The 23,602-nt window shown below is 48.2% G+C and overlaps 2 protein-coding genes across 2 annotated transcripts in view; both read left to right on the forward strand.

Annotated features, from left to right (window-relative positions):
• Positions 1 to 6,036, forward strand: part of hat1 (histone acetyltransferase 1) — a 48,333-nt gene extending 42,297 nt beyond the window's left edge. Inside the window, exon 11 of the mRNA XM_038786430.1 lies at positions 5,774 to 6,036. Within this exon, the coding sequence (XP_038642358.1) occupies positions 5,774 to 5,938 (165 nt within the window). The 3' untranslated portion in view covers positions 5,939 to 6,036. The remainder of the gene's footprint in view (positions 1 to 5,773) is intronic.
• Positions 6,037 to 10,595: 4,559 nt separating this feature from the next.
• LOC119958091 (SCAN domain-containing protein 3-like) lies at positions 10,596 to 15,825 on the forward strand. Its single transcript, XM_038786319.1, is given in 2 exon segments — positions 10,596 to 11,027; positions 14,929 to 15,825. Coding segments are annotated over 2 exon segments (1,329 nt in total).
• The last annotated feature ends 7,777 nt before the right edge of the window (positions 15,826 to 23,602 follow it).

The following is a 23,602-nucleotide window of genomic DNA, read 5'->3' on the forward strand; positions in this document are numbered from 1 at the left end:
TCCCTGTCAGCAAGCCGGTGAAAGCGGACCACCAAGGCCCTCGGTCGGTCGCCTGTCCTGGGCTTCCTTGCGGGGGCTCTATGTGCCCCATCCAACTCCAGGGGTCGAGTGAAGCCCTCCAGTCCCATCAGCGCCTCAAGCATACCCGACACGTATGCGCCCACATCCGACCCCTCGCAGCCCTCTGGGAGGCCAATGATCCTTAAATTCTGCCTCCTGGCTCTGTTCCCCAGCTCTTCAAGCTGCTCCTGCATCCTCCTCTGACGGGCGTTCAGCTCCTCCACCTCGTGCTCCAGCTCCGTTACCGTGCCTGCCTGGCTGGAGAGCTTCACCTCGACCTCCCTGAGCGCCTTCCCTTGGACCGCCTGTGTAGAACGTAGAACAGTACAGCACACAACAGGCCCTTCGGCCCTCAATGTTGTGCCGAGCCATGATCACCCTACTCAAAGCCATGTATCCACCCTATACCCGTAACCCAACAACCCCCCCTTAACCTTACTTTTTTTAGGACACTACGGGCAATTTAGCCTGGCCAATCCACCTAACCCGCACATCTTTGGACTGTGGGAGGAAACCGGAGCACCCGGAGGAAACCCACGCAGACACGGGGAGAACGTGCAGACTCCGCACAGACAGCGACCCAGCCGGGAATCGAACCTGGGACCCTGGAGCTGTGAAGCATTACCGTGCTGCCCTACCGTGTCTCGACCATTCGGTCCATCACCGCTCTCATCGGGTCCAGCGTGTCCCTCCTCAGCTCGGCGAAGCAATTCCTGAAGAACTCCATCTGTTGCTCCCTTGGCCTGTGAGCCTCCGCTCCCCGGTCCCTGCCGCCCGGTCTGGGGTCCCCACTGCTCCCGCTTCGATCTTTACCGCTCTACTCGACCACTTCTGGTCCAGCTGTCCATATTCCGGGGGGGGGCGGGGGGGGGGGGGGGGGGGGGGGAGCCTCGTCCCTATTGTCTCCTCCACCGATTCAGGTCGCCAGGTCCTGAAAAAGTCCATTGGAAAAGGTCTGTTTGTCCATCACGGGCGGGAGCGATCCGACCAGCGACCTGCTTCCTCAAGGGCGCCACCGGAAGTATCATTAAAATGGTTAATGTTGGTACCCTGGTGGTGCAATGGTTAGCACTGCTGCCTCACGGCTCCGAGATCCCAGGTTCAATCCCGGATCTGGGTCACTGTCCGTGTGGAGTTTGCACATTCTCCCCGTGTCTGCGTGGGTTTCGCCCCCACAACCCAAAGATGTGCAGGGTAGGTGGAAAAAAATAAAGTGAACTCAAAATGAAGCAGGCCAGGCCCATCTTCAGCTGCTTCATCGATGACCTTCTTTCTATCGAGGCCAGAATGGGGATGTTTGTTGGGGCGGCAAGGTGACGCAGTGGTTAACACTGCTACCTCACAGCGCAGCACACCCGGGTTCAGTCCCGGTCCCAGGTCAGCACCTGGCAGCACAGTAGCATAGTGGTTAGCATAAATGCTTCACAGCTCCAGGGTCCCAGGTTCGATTCCCGGCTGGGTCACTGTCTGTGCGGAGTCTGCACGTTCTCCCCGTGTGTGCGTGGGTTTCCTCCGGGTGCTCCGGTTTCCTCCCACAGTCCAAAGATGTGCGGGTTAGGTGGATTGGCCATGCTAAATTGCCCGTAGTGTCCTAAAAAAAAGTAAGGTTAAGGGGGGGTTGTTGGGGGTATAGGGTGGATACGTGGGTTTGAGTAGGGTGATCATTGCTCGGCACAACATTGAGGGCCGAAGGGCCTGTTCTGTGCTGTACTGTTCTATGTTCTATGTTCTACTATCTGGAGTTTGCACATTCTCCCTGTGTCTGCGTGGGTCTTGCCCCCACATCCCAAGGATATGCAGGGTTGGTGCATTGGCCATGCTAAATTGCCCCTTAATTGGGAAGAAGAAACATTTCTAAAGAAAGGATGGGGGTGTTTGTTGGGAACTGCATAATTTTCAATATCGTTCATGACTCCTCAGATACTGAAGCAGTCTATGTCCAAATGCAGCAAGACCTGGACATTATCCAGGTTTGGGCTGACAAGTAACATTTGTGCCACACAAGTGCCCAGGCCATTACCATCTTCAACAAGAGATGATCTGGCCATCTCCCCCTGACATTACCATCACTGAATCTATCAACATCCTGGGGGCTACCATTGACCAGAAACTGAACTGGACCCAGCCATATAAATACTGTGGCTACCAGAGCAGGTCAGAGGCTGGGAATCCTGCGGAGAGTAACTCACCTCCTGACTCCCCAAAGCCTGTCCACCATCTACAAGGCACAAGTCAGGAGTGTGATGGAATACTCTCCACTTGCCTGGATGAATGCAGCTCCAACAACACTCAAGAAGCTCGACACCATCCAGGACAAAGCAGCCTGTTTGATTGCTCCCCCTTCCACAAACATTCACTCCCTCCACCACCGTGTGTACCATCCACAAGATGCACTGCAGGAACTCACCAAGGCTCCTTAGTCAGCACCTTCCAAACTCATGACCACTACCATCTAGAACAGACATTGTCAAACTTGGGGGTGCAACCTGTGGGTAGGTCACGGGCGGGTGTCGGAGCCGTCCGTCGCAGCGCATCCGATCGCGCAAATCCTTGCATAACAGCCGCAGCAGCCGACTTTTAACTATGCCAGCTGGAAGCGGCCTCAAAAATGGCCACGAGCATATTTTTAAAATGTGGCTGGGTCAAAATCCTTAGTGTCCAAAGATGTGCAGGTTAGGTGGATTGACCATGATAAATTGTCCCTTAGTGTCCAAAGATGTACAGGTTAGGTGGATTGACCATGATAAATTGTCTCTTAGTGTCCAAAGATGTGCAGGTTAGGGGGATTGGCCATGATAAATTGTCCCTTAGTGTCCAAAGATGTACAGGTTAGGTGGATTGGCCATGCTAAATTGTCTCTTAGTGTCCAAAGATGTGCAGGTTAGGTGGATTGGCCATGTTAAATTGTCCCTTAGTGTCCAAAGATGTGCAGGTTAGGTGGATTGGTCATGATAAATTGTCCCTTAGTGTCCAAAGATGTGCAGGTTAGGTGGATTGGCCATGCTAAATTGTCCCTTAGTGTCCAAAGATGTACAGGTTAGGTGGATTGGCCATGTTAAATTGTCCCTTAGTGTCCAAAGATCTGCAGGTTAGGTGGATTGGCCATGTTAAATTGTCCCTTAGTGTCCAAAGATAGAACATACAGTGCAGAAGGAGGCCATTCAGCCCATCATGTCTGCACTGACCCACTTTAAGCCCTTACTTCCACCCTCGCCCCATAACCCAATAACCCTTCCTAACCTTTTTAGGGAAATTTAGCATGATCAATCCACCCTAACCCGCACATCTTTGGACTGTGGGAGGAAACCGGAGCACCCGGAGGAAACCCACGCACACACGGGGAGAATGTGCAGACTCCGCACAGACAGTGACCCAGCAGGGGAATTGAACTTGGGACCCTGGAGCTGTGAAGCCACAGTGCTATTCACTGTGCTACCGTGCTGCCCTGAATCAGATGATTCAGATGTACAGGTTAGGTGGATTGGCCATAATAGATTGCCCCTATATTGAAAATATATATATATAAATTGCCCCTTAGTGTCCAAATGTTAGGTGGGGTTACGGGGATAGGGCAGGGGAATGGGAATGGGCCGAGGTAGGGTGCTCTTTCGGAGGGTCGGTGCAGGCTCGATGGGCCAAGTGCTGCTGCCATTGCTGAGGGAGGCTGAGATCAAGCTCAGATTACACCCTTTTGTGAAAAAGAGCGGGTTGATTCACTGCCAGGGGGCGGATCCCTTCGCCAGGAAGTAGCTGTGTTGACAACGCAAAAGCAGAGTTGCTGCTGTTGAATTTGAATCGGCAAACGCAGCTTTGTGGTCTGAGAACTGGAGACTTCACTAAGTCTCTCTGAATTATCTCTCTGCTTTCCGGGGAAGGGTCAGGTTCTGCTTCAATTCCCATCATGGCAACAGCAAAATTTCTGCTCCAAGTCCTCGATGAGCTGAGCCAAGATGAACTGGAGCGCTTCAAATTCTACCTCCAGAACCCCACCAAGTTTAAATCGATAGCCACGAGTCTGCTGGAGAATAAAACACGCGTGGAACTGGCACATTTACTCCAGAAACATTTTGCCGAACAGGCTCTGGATATCAGCAAACACGTCCTGCTGCAAATTCCCAGGCACGATCTGGTGACAAAGATGTTTGGAAAAAGAGACATGAGCGATTTCTGATGAAGGGGTCAAGGTAAGAACACAGTGTGTCAATTACACAGAGGAAATTGACAAGTGGGATGAGGTTGGGTAGATTGGCCATGCTGAATTGCCCCAACGTGTCCAAAAGGTTAGGTGGGGTTGTGCAGGTTAGCACTGCTGCCTCACGGTGCTGAGGTCCCAGGTTCGATCTGGTCACTGTCTGTGTGGAGTTTGCACATTCTCCCCGTGTCTGCGTGGGTTTCGCCCCCACAACCCAAAGATGTGCAGGTTAGGTGGTTTGGCCACACTAAATTGCTGCTGAATTGGAAAAAATGAATTGGGTACTCTAAATTTTAAAAAATAAATAAAACAAGGTGGGGTTGTGCTGCCGCCGTCGCTGGTGTGCCGGGTGGAGTGGGTGGGATGGGGCGGGTGCCGACAGTGAAAATGACGGTGGTGCCGAGACTCTGATTTGTTTTGCAGAACCTCTCGATCTTGATCCCAAAATCATTCTTTAAGAAAAGCAGCGTTTTGATCTTGGGGTAAGAAGGTGCTGTTGGAACGGCGGGGGGGGGGGGGGGGGAGTCAATCAGAAATGGGAGGAGGAACTGGGTGGGGAGGGGAATGGAGGCCGGGTTGTGGTAGGAGGGTGAATGCGTCCTTGTTGTGTGTGAGGCTTAGCCTTATACAGTTCAATTTACTGTTTACACAAATGCCTCAATAAAAATATTTTTTGGGAAAAGGTGAGGTAGGCTTCCGGGGATAGAGCGGGGGATTGGGCCTATGTACGGTGCTCTTTTGAAATGGCCTTCTTGTGCACTGCAGGGATTGTATGATTCTATGAAATAAGCAGGAAGGTGGGAGGAAGAGAGGACACTTACAATGTAAGCCCATAGCTTTTAGTTTGAAGTTTAATTTGCTTATGTTTAAGGCAGTCTCCCTTTAAGGGGACTGCCCCTTTTAATTTGCCCCTCAGTTTATTTAATTCAGTTAATTTGGTTTAAAAATAGTTGGAGCCCCCAGCATTCAACCCTTTGGACTCTGTTCAATGATTTAGGCTGCACCTCCTTTTAAATTTGTAAATCAAATCTTTTGTTATAGTTTTGTTTGCACTTCACCTCCTGATCTACGGGCATCCGGTGTGAAGTGGGGTGGGGGGCAGAGCCTGCTCTTGGGCCTGGCCAAACTTGCCATGTACAGGTCCAGGAGATGGGCGACTGAGGAGGTCTCCAACCCGACACTCTGTCCCTTTTCCTCAGCTTCCTCCCCCTCCCGCTGCAAGTTCCTCTCCAGCCCAGAACAGATGTCCTGAACCCTGTCACTGGACAGGCTACACAGGTGCCTGGACTCTGGCTGTTTGTTACAGAGAACAGTGTCAATCCCCTTCACTATACTGTCTCCTGCTGACCCTGCCCCATGTGCTCCTCCCACTCGAATGGCTTCCTGTACCACAGCGCCATACAGCGTAGGTGGACCAAAGGGGAGGAAAGAACTGTTTCTGTGCCGTGTCCACTCTGGCCCTGAGTATGGAGATTTGCTCTGCAGGAGTCTCATTATATTTCTGTTTTTAAATTTTGCCAGAAAAATAAGAAAGAAGCAACACGTCTTTCCCGTTTGATGCCAGAAGATTGGCTTGCCCAGCAAGCAGAGATGAGCGTGAGCCAGGAGCAGGAGTACTTGGAGGAGACCTACCAGAGCACTGTGGAACAGTACCGGCACATCCTGGAGCGCTTAGCACGTGTCTGAATTTATTTGCAAATCTTCCTCTTGATGCAGGAGTCTAGATTAATTGACCGTGGATTGTAATATTTCTGCGTTGTAGTCTGTGGTCAAGACATCGGAGAACTTCAACATATTTTTTAAAAAGTATTTTTATTCCACATTTTCAACATTTGTACATTTTACAGCAGTCACACCACCCAGTAATGCTAAGGCCCCCCCCCCCCCCCCCCCCCCCCCCCCCGCAGTGCCCTCTGCAGTATCACCTTCCTTATCCTCACCACCTCTCCCTGCCCAGACAAACGAGACCAGCCTATCCACCCCCCTGAAAAATGCCTTCGGCAAAGAGACCGGCCGGCATGCACTGAAATAAAAACAAGAATCGCAGTGAAACATTCATCTTCACTACCTGTACCCGGCCCCCCCAACGGCGATTGTCCCAGCTCCACAAATCAGCCTTCGCCCTCCCCGCTGAGCTGGTGAAATTGAACTTCCGAAGACCTGCCTAATCCCGGACCACCTACACCCCCAGATTGCTAATGTCAGACGCTTCCCGATGGAATGGCAGACCCCACATCCCAGCCCCCGCCCCTGGAGAGGGACCCAGAAAGGACTCACTTTCCCCAAATTCAACTTCTACCCAGAGAACGTCCCAAATCTCTGAAGCAAACCAATTCTTTTTTTTATTTTATAAATTTAAGAGTACCCAATTCATTTTTCCCAATTAAGGGGTAATTTAGCCTGGCCAATCCACCTACCCTGCACATCTTTGGGTTGTGGGGGTGAGACCCACGCAAACACAGGGAGAATGTGCAAACTCCACACGGACAGTGACCCAGAGCTGGGATCGAACCTGGGACTTTGGAGCCATGAGTCAGCAGTGCTAACCACTGTGCCACTGTGCTGTCGAAGCAAACCCATTATGTCTCCCACCGAGGAGCCAGGCTCCGAAATATATAACCGAGTCATCCGTATATAAGGATGCCCAATGTTCCACCCCACCCTTCACTATCCCCTTCCACAGTCCCGAGCTCCTCAGCACAATGGCCAAAGATTCTATAGCCAATGCAAACAGAAGGGGGGACATGGGGCATCGCTGCCTCGTACCCCAGTGCAATGAAAAATAACCTGAATTCATACAGTCCATCGGCACGCTCGCCCTCAGCTTCTTACACAACATCTGCACCCACGCCACAAACTTCGGCCCAATCCCAAATTCCTCCAACACCGCCATCAAATAACTCCACTCCACCCGATCAAACGCCTTCTCAACATCGGAGCACTTCAACCAATGTGAAGCCTTTCTCTGCTATTGTGTACAGTTCGCATAACATCGATCGGACACCAATACAAACATGACGATCTTTTTAAAATGTGTATATAGAGGCACTGTACTATATTTTTTAAAGGCATTTACTCAGTTTTACTTTGGGAATCCCCAGCCGTAATTAATTATCTTGGTTGGAGGATGAGGTCAGTAGACTTTCTGAAGACGATCACTGTAGCAGAGAAAGGTACTGCTCTGTCCTCTGCCTCTGCTTCCCTCTGGCATTGGATCAACAAAAAGCAGCTTCAGCTGAACTCTCAAGCTTCCAAAATGCATAAACCAGTTGAGTCTTTGTTTTGTATCACTATTTGCCTCTGGGAAAGATGCATTTTGCAAATGCTTTCTCTTCCCGTGACCATCTGTAAACAATGTGGTGTCCTCACTGGCAATTGCTGATACAGTCATGAACATTGCAATTCTATCAGCAACAGTGTGCAAAATAAAAATATATCATGTCAACCTCGATTGGTGGGGAAGTGTATTGTGTCTCTGTATATCACTATTTGCCTCTGGGAAAGATGCATTTTGCAAATTTGGGCAGTTTCGAAGCAGTTCCTCACAGGTGTGGCTTTTTTCAAAGTATCCACATCTTAGCAACAGTTAGCATTAAAATGGGAATTTTCGGAAGCACATCGGTGGGTTAATGTCACATTGTAACAGTTTTAGAATGGTCCTCCAAGGATAAAATTGTGTAAAGAGCACTTACTCTGTAACTATCCCCATGCTGTACCTGTTCTGGGAGTGTTTGATGGGGACAGTGTAGAGCAGGGGTGGGCAAACTTTTCCGTGCAAGGGCCGCATTCAGAAATTCACAATTCACAAAGGGCCGCATAGTATATTAAGTAAAATAATTACTTCACCCGGTTATGATTCTGGGCGCCTCATATAGAACATAGAACAGTACAGCACAGAACAGGCCCTTCGGCCCTCGACGTTGTGCCAAGCAATGATCACCCTACTCAAGTCAACGTATCCACCCTATGCCAGTAAGTAATCCAACAGCCCCCCCACCCATTAACCTTTAAAAAAAAAAATTTAAAAAAAAAAAAATTTTTTTTTTTTAGAAACATTTTTTTTTTTTTTTAATGACTTGGTGGGCCGCAGAAATACCTTTGGCGGGCCGCATGCGGCCCGCGGGCCGTAGTTTGCCCACCCCTGGTGTAGAGGGAGCTTTACTCTGTATCTAACCCCGTGCTGTACCTGTCCTGGGAGTGTTTGATGGGGACAGTGTAGAGGGAGCTTTACTCTGTATCTAACCCCGTACTGTACCTGTCCTGGGAGTGTTTGATGGGGACAGTGTAGAGGGAGCTTTACTCTGTAACTATCCCCATGCTGTACCTGTCCTGGGAGTGTTTGATGGGGACAGTGTAGAGGGAGCTTTACTCTGTATCTAACCCCGTGCTGTACCTGTCCTGGGAGTGTTTGATGGGGCAGTGTCGAGGGAGCTTTACTCTGTATCTAACCCCGTGATGTACCTGTCCTGGGAGTGTTTGATGGGAACAGTGTAGAGGGAGCTTTACTCTGTATCTAACCCCGTGCTGTACCTGTCCTGGGAATGTTTGATGGGGACAGTGTACAGGAAGCTTTACTCTGTATCTAACCCCGTGCAGTACCTGTCCTGGGAGTGTTTGATGGGGACAGTGTAGAGGGAGCTTTACTCTGTATCTAACCCCGTGCTGTACCTGTCCTGGGAGTGTTTGATGGGGGCAGTGTAGAGGGAGCTTTACTCTGTATCTAACCCCGTGCTGTACCTGTCCTGGGAGTGTTTGATAGGGACAGTGTAGAGCAGTGGTTCCCAACGTGGGGCGTAGGCCCCACAGGGGGGCAATTTGATTTTTAAAGGGGGCAATGGAGGTCTGGGTCCAAATTTTCGATTTTTATTTTTTTAGATTTTCCATCAGGTAAACATATGCAGTTTATGTTTCAGATGTTATTTTGAGTAAATAATTTTTTTTGGGTAAAAAAGGTCTTTATTGTGTAGTTATTACATAATCACCGCGCCATCGCTCTTCATGCACGTCGCACGAAGCGCGCGAGGTCATGGGAGAACCTTATTTATTGAATTGGATTTAGAAATGCGATTCAAAGAGCTTTTGCTAAGTTACCCTTATAATATCTATTTCCTCCGTTTTCTCTCAAGGGAAAGCAATCCATTTTCTGAGAATTCACAGTCCAAACAATCGTGTCATTTGAAACATGGAAGTCTGGCAATATCTGGTCTGAGAGGATACAGGGAAAGATCCCACAAAAGTTTAATAGCAGCTGCAAAGAGCAGGATTGTAAAAATGCAGATCCTTGCTCACAAGCAGGCTTAGCAAACACACAGGTTTCATGTATTAAGCTAAAACAATGGCTCACACCTTCATGGAATGTAACTATCTCAGGAAGCATCTGGAAAAGCATGGATGAGAGTTTCAATTGGATTAAGTGACGAATGTTTAAAACAGGCAGGTCTTTCAAGTCATAACCAAGTTAAATTTTAGCATACAGCTAAAAGCAAAGTTTCACACCTTAATTGAAATAAACTCTCTTAGTAAACAGCTGGAAAGGGTCGATGATGCTCAGTCGAATTTGGTGTCAATTCTAAAGTGTAAAATTCTATGAACATCAAGTCAATTAAAGAAAATTGGAGACGACCTGTCTACGAGAAACATAATTTAAGTCAAAATCAAAGGCAAAGTTATGAGCTGGGGTCAATTGGAAAATTAAACGATTCGAAATCACAGAAATAAAAGTTAACTATTGAAACCAAAGCATTTTTTAATCAGATCTGAGAGGAGACGTTATGCCCAAAATGAATAATTAGTGGTATTAAAATGTTTACATCAAAGATACTTTTTAGCTATCAAAGTGAAACAAGCTTATTTACAATAAAGTCGTTAAAACTTAATAACTCTTCGAGAGAGAATATAAACCCGAAGAAAGGGGACAGCAGGCAGAGCCAGAGCCAGCTCTCACAGCTCGGTATATGGGAAGGATAGGACACAGCAACCGAGCTCACCAGCCAATACATCTCAAGAAGATCAGATTTTAAAGAAGATTGATTGTCAAGGTGGGCCTGAAGGTCCCTTCAACCAACAGGAAGGATCCCGAAGCAAGATCTTTTTACCTTTCTGTAAAGAAAGTGTTTGCAGCTTTTAAAAGAAAAAATATAATAATAAAATAACTTAACTTAACTTAACTTAACCTGAAAAAGTGGTTATTAGCCTACTTTACTTACTTAACAACGCAGGACCCAGGACATCGATGCTACTGGTAAGTATTATTTCATTTATGTGTTAACTTAAACGTCTTAAATTCTGAAAGTGCATTTCACTTCATAAGATTTCTCATTTATTTATTTCAGTCACAAACCCTATGCATAAAGTGAGTAGTGCAAGCAAGAAGAAAGTTCGTCAGTATTCAGAGGAATATTTAAAACTTGGTTTCATACCCGCTGTCCACGATGAACGGTTACCTTTCTGCCTCTTATGCCAACAATGCTTGACCAACGAATCAATGAAACAAGGTCGTCTTGAGGCGCATTTGAAGGTGAAACATAGTGCGTATGTCAATTCAGATTTGAATTACTTCAAAACTTTAAAGGATAAGTTTGAAAAAAGATCAACAATAAAGTCTCTGTTCACTGCACAAACTGTTACTGTCAGTCGTACTCTTGAGGCTAGTTATGAAATTTCTTTACTCATCGCTAAATCTGGAAAGAATCATACTATAGGGGAGGATTTAATTAAACCATCAATATCAGCATTTCTTAAAACAGTTCTGGAAAAAGATGACAAAGATGTTTTGCACGTTTAGCGAGTTGGTCACACCGCAGGTGAAGGTTACTGAGGGAGATAGAAAATGGGTGACCAAAAGAAAGAGCAAGAGTAGGAAGGCAGTGCAGGTGTCCCCTGCGGTCATCTCCCTGCAAAACAGATATACCGCTTTGGATACTGTTGAGGGAGATGGCTCACCAGGGGAAGGCAGCAGCAGCCAGGTTCATGGCACCGTGGCTGGCTCTGCTGCACAGCAGGGCAGGAAGAAAAATGGCAGGGCTATAGTGATAGGGGACTCGATCGTAAGGGGAATAGACAGGCGGTTCTGTGGACGCAATCGAGACTCCAGGATGATATGTTGCCTCCCTGGTGCAAGGGTCAAGGATGTCTCGGAGCGGCTGCAGGACATTCTGGGGGGGGGGAGGGTGAACAGCCAGCTGTCGTGGTGCACATAGGCACCAACGATATAGGTAAAAAACGGGATGAGGTCCTACAAGCGGAATTCAGGGAGTTAGGAGTTAAACTAAAAAGTAGGACCTCAAAGGTAGTAATCTCAGGATTGCTACCAGTGCCACGAGCTAGTCAGAGTAGGAATGTCAGGATAGATAGGATGAATGCGTGGCTCGAGAGATGGTGCAAGACGGAGGGATTCAAATTCCTGGGGCATTGGGACCGGTTCTGGGGGAGGTGGGACCAGTACAAACCGGACGGTCTGCACTTGGGCAGGACTGGAACCGATGTCCTAGGGGGGGTGTTTGCTAGAGCTGTTGGGGAGGGTTTAAACTAATGTGGCAGGGGGATGGGAACCAATGCTGGAAGTTGGAAGGTAGTAAAACAGGGACAGAAACAAAAGGAAGTAAGGGGAAAAGTGCAAGGCAGAGAAGACATAGTCAGAAATCCATAAGGGCGACAGTACAAGGTACAGTGACTGAGGGGAGCACAGTGAATAGGCCCAATAATAACAAAAGGAATAAAACTGGAGATGTTAAGATTCAAAACAGAGGTAAAAAAACCAACATAAGTGTACTTTACCTGAATGCTCGTAGTATTCGGAATAAAGTAAATGAGTTGGTGGCACAAATCATCGTAAATGACTATGATTTAGTGGCCATTACTGAAACATGGTTAAAGGATGGTCACGACTGGGAGTTAAATATCCGAGGGTATCAAACTATTCGGAAGGACAGAGTGGATGGTAAGGGAGGTGGTGTTGCTCTGTTATTTAAGGATAACATCCGGGCAATAGTAAGGGATGACATCGGTGCTATGGAGGATAAGGTTGAATCCATTTGGGTGGAAATCAGGAATAGTAAGGCGAAAAAGTCACTGATAGGAGTAGTCTATCGGCCACCAAATAGTAACAATATGGTGGGGCAGGCAATAAACAAAGAAATAACTGATGCATGTAGAAATGGTACAGCAGTTATCATGGGGGATTTTAATCTACATGTCGATTGGTTTAACCAGGTCGGTCAAGGCAACCGTGAGGAGGAGTTTATAGAATGTATCCGCGATAGTTTCCTAGAACAGTATGTAATGGAACCTACGAGGGAACAAGCGGTCCTAGATCTTGTCCTGTGTAATGAGACAGGATTGATTCATGATCTCATAGTTAGGGATCCTCTCGGAAGGAGCGATCACAATATGGTGGAATTTAAAATACAGATGGAGGGTGAGAAAGTAAAATCAAATACTAGTGTTTTGTGTTTAAACAAAGGAGATTACAAGGGGATGAGAGAAGAACTAGCTAAGGTAGACTGGGAGCTAAGACTTTATGGTGGAACAGTTGAGGAACAGTGGAGAACCTTCCAAGCGATTTTTCACAGTGCTCAGCAAAGGTTTATACCAACAAAAAGGAAGGACGGACGAAAGAGGGAAAATCGACCGTGGATATCTAAGGAAATAAGGGAGAGTATCAAATTGAAGGAAAAAGCATATAAAGTGGCAAAGATTGCTGGGAGATTAGAGGACTGGGAAATCTTTAGGGGGCAACAGAAAGCTACTAAAAAAGCTATAAAGAAGAGTAAGATAGAGTATGAGAGTAAACTTGCTCAGAATATAAAAACAGACAGCAAAAGTTTTTACAAATATATAAGACAAAAAAGAGTGGCTAAGGTAAATATTGGTCCTTTAGAGGATGAGAAGGGAGTTTTAATAATGGGAAATGAGGAAATGGCTGAGGAACTGAACAGGTTTTTTGGGTCGGTCTTTACAGTGGAAGACACAAATAACATGCCAGCGACTGATAGAAATGAGGCTATGGCAGGTGAGGACCTTGAGAGGATTGTTATCACTAAGGAGGGAGTAATGGGCAAGCTAATGGGGCTAAAGGTAGACAAGTCTCCTGGCCCTGATGGAATGCATCCCAGAGTGCTAAAAGAGATGGCTAGGGAAATTGCAGATGCACTAGTGATAATTTACCTAAATTCACTAGACTCTGGGGTGGTCCCGGTGGATTGGAAATTAGCAAACGTGACGCCACTGTTTAAAAAAGGAGGTAGGCAGAAAGCAGGAAATGATAGGCCAGTGAGTTTAACTTCGGTAATAGGGAAGATGCTGGAATCTATCATCAAGGAAGAAATTGCGAGGCATCTGGATAGAAATTGTCCCATTGGGAAGACGCAGCATGGGTTCGTTAAAGGCAGGTCATGCCTAACTAATTTAGTGGAATTTTTTGAGGACATTACCAGTGCAGTAGATAACGGGGAGCCGATGGATGTGGTATATCTGGATTTCCAGAAAGCCTTTGACAAGGTGCCACACAAAAGGTTGCTGCATAAGATAAAGATGCATGGCATTAAGGGTAAAGTAGTAGCATGGATAGAGGATTGGTTAATTAATAGAAAGCAAAGAGTTGGGATAAATGGGTGTTTCTCTGGTTGGCAATCAGTAGCTAGTGGTGTCCCTCAGGGATCCGTGTTGGGCCCACAATTGTTCACAATTTACATTGATGATTTGGAGTTGGGGACCAAGGGCAATGTGTCCAAGTTTGCAGATGACACTAAGATGAGTGGTAAAGCGAAAAGTGCAGAGGATACTGGAAGTCTGCAGAGGGATTTGGATAGGTTAAGTGAATGGGCTCGGGTCTGGCAGATGGAATACAATGTTGACAAATGTGAGGTTATCCATTTTGGTAGGAATAACAGCAAACGGGATTATTATTTAAACGATAAAATATTAAAGCATGCCGCTGTTCAGAGAGACTTGGGTGTGCTAGTGCATGAGTCACAGAAGGTTGGTTTACAAGTGCAACAGGTGATTAAGAAGGCAAATGGAATTTTGTCCTTCATTGCCAGAGGGATGGAGTTTAAGACTAGGGAGGTTATGTTGCAATTGTATAAGGTGTTAGTGCGGCCACACCTGGAGTATTGTGTTCAGTTTTGGTCTCCTTACTTGAGAAAGGACGTACTGGCACTGGAGGGTGTGCAGAGGAGATTCACTAGGTTAATCCCAGAGCTGAAGGGGTTGGATTATGAGGAGAGGTTGAGTAGACTGGGACTGTACTCGTTGGAATTTAGAAGGATGAGGGGGGATCTTATAGAAACATTTAAAATTATGAAGGGAATAGATAGGATAGATGCGGGCAGGTTGTTTCCACTGGCGGGTGACAGCAGAACTAGGAGGCATAGCCTCAAAATAAGGGGAAGTAGATTTAGGACTGAGTTTAGGAGGAACTTCTTCACCCAAAGGGTTGTGAATCTATGGAATTCCTTGCCCAGTGAAGCAGTTGAGGCTCCTTCATTACATGTTTTTAAGGTAAAGATAGATAGTTTTTTGAAGAATAAAGGGATTAAGGGTTATGGTGTTCGGGCCGGAAAGTGGAGCTGAGTCCACAAAAGATCAGCCATGATCTAATTGAATGGCGGAGCAGGCTCGAGGGGCCAGATGGCCTACTCCTGCTCCTAGTTCTTATGTTCTTATGTTCTTATGTTAAAGCCATGCCACTCAGTAACAACACTGTTAGGAGAAGAATAGATGAAATGAGTGAAGATATTGAAACACAACTTGTTGAAAAGCTGAAATCAAGAAAATTCTCCGTACAAATGGATGAATCAACTGTGAGAGACAGTGAGGCCTTATTGCTAACCTATGTAAGATATATTGATAAAGGTGAATTTGCTGAAGAAATGTTATTCTGCAAATCGTTAGAGACTACCACTACCGCCATTGATATATATAATAAACTAAAACACTACTTAGATGTTAATAATATACCAATGGAAAACATAACATCTTGTGCAGCTGATGGTGCTCCTGTTATGATGGGCAAGAAAAATGGCTGCTTAAAATTGATGAAAGATGAGAATCCAGAAATGCTTCTTGTGCACTGTGTTATTCATAGAGAGAACTTAGTGTCGAAAAATATTTCTCCTGTACTTAATGAGGTACTGAAATCAGTTATAAAATCTATCAATGCTATCAAAGCTAATGCCAAATGTGAGCGTCTTTTCAAGCAATTTTGTGAAGATAACAATGCAGACCATGTGAGACTTTTACTTCACACTGAGGTACGGTGGCTTTCGAAGGGGAATTGTTTGAAAAGATTCATGGAACTATTTGATGAGCTTAGTGACTTTTTAGTGACTTAGTGACTTAGTGACAAGCCTGAAATGAAGCACCTGCTAACCGTTGATGGAAAAGCGTTTGTGAGTTATTTAGCAGATATTTTTGAAAAACTGAATGTGTTGAATAAACAACTTCAAGGAACAAATAAAACTCTTGTTGATGCAAAGGCGAAGATATTTGGCTTTATTTCAATTATCGAGTTATGCCAAAAACATATTTCTGACAAAAGTTTTGACCAGTTTCATTGGCTAAAGAAATGTTAGCCGACTGATGCTGCTGTACTTGTCATTGTGGATCATCTGAAAATATTGGCCTCTGATTTGAAAGAAAGATTTTCTGATTTAAAACAGATTGATTTTCCAACATGGGTGATGCAGCCAGTGCTAGTGGATCTATCTGATGTTTCAATGCAGTACCAAGAAGAACTCTCGGAAATACAAAATGATGAGTCAGTTAAAACTTTATTCAACATAAAAGGAGCGATGGCATGGCTTTGTGATGAGACAGAAACTAAATACCCAAATTCAACCAGGTTTGCAAGAAAACTGTTGTTACCGTTCCCATCTTCATATTTAGCTGAATGTGGTTTTAGTGCTGTAAATGATTTGCTACTGAAGAAAAGAAATCGACTGGATATCACTAAACGAGGAGATTTGAGACTGAAGCTGACTAAATTAGAGCCTAATATAAAATCTCTTTGCAGCAGGCATGAAGCACAAGGGTCTCACTAACTTTATTCCAATTACCTTGAGGTGAGCTCAAATGGTATTTTGCATTTGATAGGTACCTTTACTTTATTGTAGAGGGAGCTTTACTCTGTATCTAACCCCGTGCTGTACCTGTCCTGGGAGTGTTTGATGGGGACAGTGTAGAGGGAGCTTTACTCTGTATCTAACCCCGTGCTGTACCTGTCCTGGGAGTGTTTGATGGGGACAGTGTAGAGGGAGCTTTACTCTGTATCTAACCCTGTGCTGTACCTGTCCTGGGAGTGTTTGATGGGGACAGTGTAGAGGGAGCTTTACTCTGTATCTAACCCCGTGCTGTACCTGTCCTGGGAGTGTTTGATGGGGACAGTGTAGAGGGAGCTTTACTCTGTATCTAACCCCGTGCTGTACCTGTCCTGGGAGTGTTTGATGGGGACAGTGTAGAGGGAGCTTTACTCTGTATCTAACCCTTTGCTGTGTCTGTCCTGGGAGTGTTTGATGGGGACAGTGTAGAGGGAGCTTTACTCTGTATCTGACCCCGTGCTGTATCTGTCCTGGGAGTGTTTGATGGGGATAGTGTAGAGGGAGCTTTACTCTGTATCTAACCCCATGCTGTACCTGTCCTGGGAGTGTTTGATGGGGACAGTGTAGAGGGAGCTTTACTCTGTATCTAACCCCGTGCTGTACCTGTCCTGGGAGTGTTTGATGGGAACAGTGTAGAGGGAACTTTACTCTGTATCTAACCCCGTGCTGTACCTGTCCTGGGAGTGTTTGATGGGGATAGTGTAGAGGGAGCTTTACTCTGTATCTAACCCTGTGCTGTACCTGTCCTGGGACTGTTTAATGGGGACAATGTAGAGGGAGCTTTTTTTTTCAAAAAATATACTTTATTCATGAAATCGCTAATAAACATTACAGAACATTTCGAATGGTCTTGCCTGTACATTTCCATCAAAGTTGCACATTCCCTTGACTTTCTTCCATTCAATTGGGATGACATTACCCTCTTTACTTTACAATTCTTTCTTAAATAATTACATTGTCATGTTTCTTTATACATTGGAGTTTTAATGACCCAGACCGAGGGGTTTTACACTGTGACCCACCCCTCGGTGTACATTTGCTGGTCGAGGGCAGCACGGCGGCGCAGTGGGTAGCATTGTTGCCTACGGCGCTGAGGGCCCGGGTTCGAATCCCGGCCCTGGGTCACTGTCCGTGTGGAGTTTGCACATTCTCCCCCTGTCTGCGTGGGTTTCACCCCCACTACCCAAAAGATGTGCAGGGTAGGTGAATTGGCCGCGCTAAATTGCCCCTTAATTGGAAAAAATAATTGGGTACTCTAAATTTTTTATTTTTTTAAATTGCTGGCAAGCCCTTACACAGTGGCCTTTCCCCATTGCACCTTGGCTGCAGCTGCCCCAAGTTTGAGTGCGTCCCTCAGCACATAGTCCTGGACCTTGGAATGTGCCAGTCTGCAACACTCGGTCGAGGACAATTCTTTGCACTGGAAGATCAGCAAGTTTCGGGCAGACCAAAGAGCGTCTTTCACCGAGTTGATGACCGTCCAGCAGCAGTTGATATTTGTTTCGGTGTGTGTCCCTAGAGCAGAGTCCTGTGTCACAGAGCTGCTCGGGATGAACCTTGACAAATACCACTGAGGAAGCTTTACCCCAACAACTAACGGTCACCAACTCTTTGAAGTAAACAATAAATGGCTGCCATCTCCGATAGGACCCCTCGATTGCTCCCCTCACGGTGTGCCTGACTTTCTCGAGGTATAGGAACTCCATCAGATCTCCCAGCTACAGCGAGGCACCGTGGAGGTGCCGACCTCCACCCCAGCAGTACTCGCCTCCGGGCAATCAGCGAGGCGAAGGCCAGGACATCGCCCCCCACACCCGTCTGTAGCGAGTCTGACACCCCAAATATGGCCGCTAAAGGACAGGGCTCCAGCTCAATCTTCAGAATCGGCGACATGGTGTTAAGGAAGGAGATCATACCCTGAGGGTGAGGAGGGTATTCCTGGAGCGAGGCAGGCAGGTAGGTTTGGCGTTGCCCAACTTGTGTGGGTACTACTGGGCTGCGAATGTGGCAATGATTCGCAGGTGGGTGATGGAGGGGGAGGGTGCTGCATGGAAGGGGTTGGAGGTGGCGTACTGTGTGGGCACGAGTTTGGAGGCTTTGGTGACGGCCCCGCTGCCACTCCCCCCGGCAACGTATTCTACAAGTCCAGTAGTGGTGGCGTCCCTCAAAATTTGGGGGCAGTGGAGGCGGCATAGGGGGGAAGTGAAGGCCTCAGTGTGGGCCCCGATACGGGGCAATCACTGGTTTGCACCAAGGAGAATAGATGGTGGGTTTTTGAGTTGGCATAGGGCAGGCATCAGGCGGATGGAGGACCTTTTCCTCGATGGGAAGTTTGCGACTTTAGAGGAGTTGGAGGGGAAGTGGGGCCTCCCCCCTGGGAACGCTTTCAGGTATATGCAGATTAGGGCGTTTGTTAGGCGGCAGGTGGCGGAGTTTCCGATACTGCCGCCTAGGGGGGTGCAGGATAGGGTGCTCTCGGGGACGTGGGTCGGTGAGGGTAGGATCTCGGCAATTTATCAGTTGATGCAGGAAGAGGAGGAGTCCTCGGTGGAGGAGCTGAAAGCGAAGTGGGAGGAGGAGCTAGGGGAGGAGATCGACAAGGGGACGGACGTGGGCAGATGCCCTGAGGAGGGTGAACTCGTCCTCTTCTTGCGCACGGCTCAGCTTGATTCAGCTGAAGGTGCTGCATAGGGCTCACATGACTGGGGCCAGGATGAGCCGGTTCTTTGGGGGGAGAGGACAGGTGTGGGAGGTGTTCGGGAGGCCCAGCGAACCACACCCACATGTTCTGGGCATATCCGGCCTTGGAGAGGCTTTGGAAGGGGGTGACGGGGACTTTGTCCAAGGTGGTCGGTTCCAGGGTGGAGCCGGGCTGGGGGATCGCGATCTTTGGGGTAGCATTGGAGCCGGGAGTGCAGGAGGCGAGAGAGGCCGGTACCCTGGCCTTTGCGTCCCTAGTAGCCCGGCGCAGGATTCTGTTACAGTGAAGGGACGCAAAGCCCCCCGAGCCTGGAATCCTGGACGACATGGCCGGGTTCATCAAACTGGAGAAGGTTAAGTTTGCCCCGAGGGGGTCGGTAAGGGTTCTTCCGGCGGTGGCAGCCCTCTCTCGATTTCCTGGCGGAGTGTGAGAGGGTGGTCAATCTCAGCAGCAACCGGGGGGTGGGGGGGGGGGGGGGGGGGGGGGGGGGGGGGAGGTTTGGTTTTGCGACCAAGTGTTTACTACGTTCTTTTTTGTTATTAATTTATTGCTTTGTATTGGTTGGGGGGGGGGGGGGTCTTTCTGTTTATTTCTATGCCTTGTTTATTTTACTGTTGTTGTTGAAAAATTTGAATAAAACTTATTTTAAAAGAGAAAAAAGGAGATCATAAACCCACGAGCTTAGGACAAGACCAGAGCAAGTGTGAGTGGTTAGCCGGGCCTCTTGAACAGCGCTCACACCTGTCCACTGCCCTGTAAATAAACAACTCATTCTAGACTTGACCAGGTGCGCCCAAAAAAATGACTTTAAGTCGGAGCAAACCAAGCCTCGAGCACGAGGACGTGGTGTCACCTGTGAAGGGTCTCACTCCACACCTCATCATCCACTGTGGGCCCCAACCCCTCCTCCCACCTGGCCTTAACCCCCTCCACTGACACCGAATCCTCCACTATAACCTGTCCATAAATAGCGCAAGTTCCTCCCACTCTGTGCGGGAAAGAACCCTGTCCATTAGAGAGGTTGGTGGAGCCACGGGGAATGTTGGGAAAATCCGTTTCGCAAAGCTGTGAGCTTGAAGATATCTGAATGAATCTGAAGCCGAGAGTCCAAACTCTCCCGTCAATTCCTCCAGACTGGCAAACTGTCCCTCCTTGGACAAGGCACCCACTCCCTCTAGCCCCTTCCCTTCCCACCCTGCAAACATGCCATCTAATCTCACCGGCTCGAACAGATGGTTGGCACAGATGGGAGCCAGCTTCGATACTGACCCCAATTTAGAATGTTGTTGAAGTTGTCTCCATATCAGGCTGGAGATTGGCCCAGGAGGGGATATGGTCGATCGGCAGGGGGGGGGCGGGTTGCCCCCCGAATAGGCTGATCACGTGGAATGTAAGAGGGTTGAATGGGCCAGTCAAGAGGGCCAATGTGTTCGCGGACCTGAGGAACCTAAAGGCGGACGTGGCATTTCTGCAAGAAATGCATCTGAAAATTGGGAATCAAACTAGGCTGAGGGACGGATGGGTAGGACAGGTATTTCATTCTGGATTGGACTTGAATATACGCTCCCGTTGACATTGGCGGGGATTGTGGGATATGCTCCCGTTGACACTGGCGGGGATTGTGGGATATGCTCCCGTTGACACTGGCGGGGATTGTGGGATATGCTCCCGTTGTCACTGGCGGGGATTGTGGGATATGCTCCCGTTGACATTGGCGGGGATTGTGGGATATGCTCCCGTTGACACTGGCGGGGATTGTGGGATACGCTCCCGTTGACACTGGCGGGGATTGTGGGATACGCTCCCGTTGACACTGGCGGGGATTGTGGGATACGCTCCCGTTGACACTGGCGGGGATTGTGGGAAACGCTCCCGTTGACACTGGCGGGGATTGTGGGATACGCTCCCGTTGACATTGGCGGGGATTGTGGGATACGCTCCCGTTGACACTGGCGGGGATTGTGGGATACGCTCCCGTTGACCCTGCGGGGATTGTGGGATACGCTCCCGTTGTCACTGGCGGGGATTGTGGGATACGCTCCCGTTGACACTGGCGGGGATTGTGGGATACGCTCCCGTTGACACTGGCGGGGATTGTGGGATACGCTCCCGTTGACACTGGCGGGGATTGTGGGATACGCTCCCGTTGTCACTGGCGGGGATTGTGGGATACGCTCCCGTTGTCACTGGCGGGGATTGTGGGATACGCTCCCGTTGACACTGGCGGGGATTGTGGGATACGCTCCCGTTGACACTGGCGGGGATTGTGGGATACGCTCCCGTTGACATTGGCGGGGATTGTGGGATATGCTCCCGTTGACACTGGCGGGGATTGTGGGATACGCTCCCGTTGACACTGGCGGGGATTGTGGGATATGCTCCCGTTGACACTGGCGGGGATTGTGGGATACGCTCCCGTTGACATTGGCGGGGATTGTGGGATATGCTCCCGTTGACACTGGCGGGGATTGTGGGATATGCTCCCGTTGACACTGGCGGGGATATAGATATAGATATAGAGAAATACAGCACAGAACAGGCCCTTCGGCCCACGATGTTGCGCCAAACTTTTGTCCTAGGTTAATCATAGAATTTTGGACAATTTTTCATGGCCAATCCACCCAACCTGCACATCTTTGGACTGTGGGAGGAAACCGGAGTACCCGGAGGAAACCCACGCAGTCACGGGGAGGATGTGCAGACTCCACACAGACAGTGCCCCAAGTCGAAATCGAACTTGGGACCCTGGAGCTGTGAAGCAATTGTGCTATCCACAATGCTACCGTGCTGCCCTTAAGAAGTTAACCTACACTCCCTTATTCTACCCTAATCCAAGTACCTATCCAATAGCCGCTTGAAGGTCCATAAATTTTCCGACTCAACTACTACCACAGGCAGTGCATTCCATGCCCCCACTACTCTCTGGGTAAAGAACCTACCTCTGACATCCCCTCTATATCTTCCACCATTTATCTTAAATTTATGTCCCCTTGTAATGGTGTGTTCCACCCGGGGAAAAAGTCTCTGACTGTCTACTCTATCTATTCCCCTGATCATCTTAGAAACCTCTATCAAGTCGCCCCTCATCCTTCTCCGTTCTAATGAGAAAAGGCCTAGCACCCTCAACCTTTCCCCGTATGACCTACTCTCCATTCCAGGCAACATCCTGGTAAATCTCCTTTGCACCTTTTCCAAAGCTTCCACATCCTTCCTAAAATGAGGTGACCAGAACTGCACACAGTACTCCAAATGTGGCCTGACCAAGGTTTTGTACAGCTGCATCATCACCTCACGGCTCTTAAATTCAATCCCTCTGCTAATGAACGCTAGCACACCATAGGCCTTCTTCACAGCTCTATCCACTTGAGTGGCAACTTTCAAAGAACTATGAACATAGACCCCAAGATCTCTCTGCTCCTCCACATTGCCAAGAACCCTACCATTAACCCTGTATTCCGCATTCAGATTTGTCCTTCCAAAATGGACAACCTCACACTTGTCAGGGTTAAACTCCATCTGCCACTTCTCAGCCCAGCTCTGCATTCTATCTATGTCTCTTTGAAGCCGACAACAGCCCTCCTCACTATCCACAACTCCACCAATCTTCGTATCATCTGCAAATTTACTGACCCACCCTTCAACTCCCTCATCCAAGTCGTTAATGAAAATCACAAACAGCAGAGGACCCAGAACTGATCCCTGCGGTACGCCACTGATAACTGGGCTCCAGGCTGAATATTTGCCATCCACCACAACTCTCTGTCTTCTATCGGTTAGCCAGTTTGTTATCCAACTGGCCAAATTTCCCACTATCCCATGCCTCCTTACTTTCTGCATAAGCCTACCATGGGGAACCTTATCAAATGCCTTACTAAAATCCATGTACACTACATCCACTGCTTTACCTTCATCCACATGCTTGGTCACCTCCTCAAAGAATTCAATAAGACTTGTAAGGCAAGACCTACCCCTCACAAATCCGTGCTGACTATCCCTAATCAAGCAATGCCTTTCCAGATGCTCAGAAATCCTATCCCTCAGTACCCTTTCCATTACTTTGCCTACCACCGAAGTAAGACTAACTGGCCTGTAATATGCTCCCGTTGACACTGGCGGGGATTGTGGGATACGCTCCCGTTGACACTGGTGGGGATTGTGGGATACGCTCCCGTTGACACTGGCGGGGATTGTGGGATACGCTCCCGTTGACATTGGCGGGGATTGTGGGATACGCTCCCGTTGACACTGGCGGGGATTGTGGGATACGCTCCCGTTGACACTGGCGGGGATTGTGGGATACGCTCCCGTTGACACTGGCGGGGATTGTGGGATACGCTCCCGTTGACACTGGCGGGGATTGTGGGATACGCTCCCGTTGACACTGGCGGGGATTGTGGGATACGCTCCCGTTGACACTGGCGGGGATTGTGGGATACGCTCCCGTTGACACTGGCGGGGATTGTGGGATACGCCCCCGTTGTCACTGGTGGGGATTGTTGGATACGCTCCCGTTGACACTGGCGGGGATTGTGGGATACGCTCCCGTTGACA

Source organism: Scyliorhinus canicula, chromosome 28 (assembly GCF_902713615.1).
Source record: "Scyliorhinus canicula chromosome 28, sScyCan1.1, whole genome shotgun sequence".
NCBI lineage: Eukaryota > Metazoa > Chordata > Chondrichthyes > Carcharhiniformes > Scyliorhinidae > Scyliorhinus > Scyliorhinus canicula.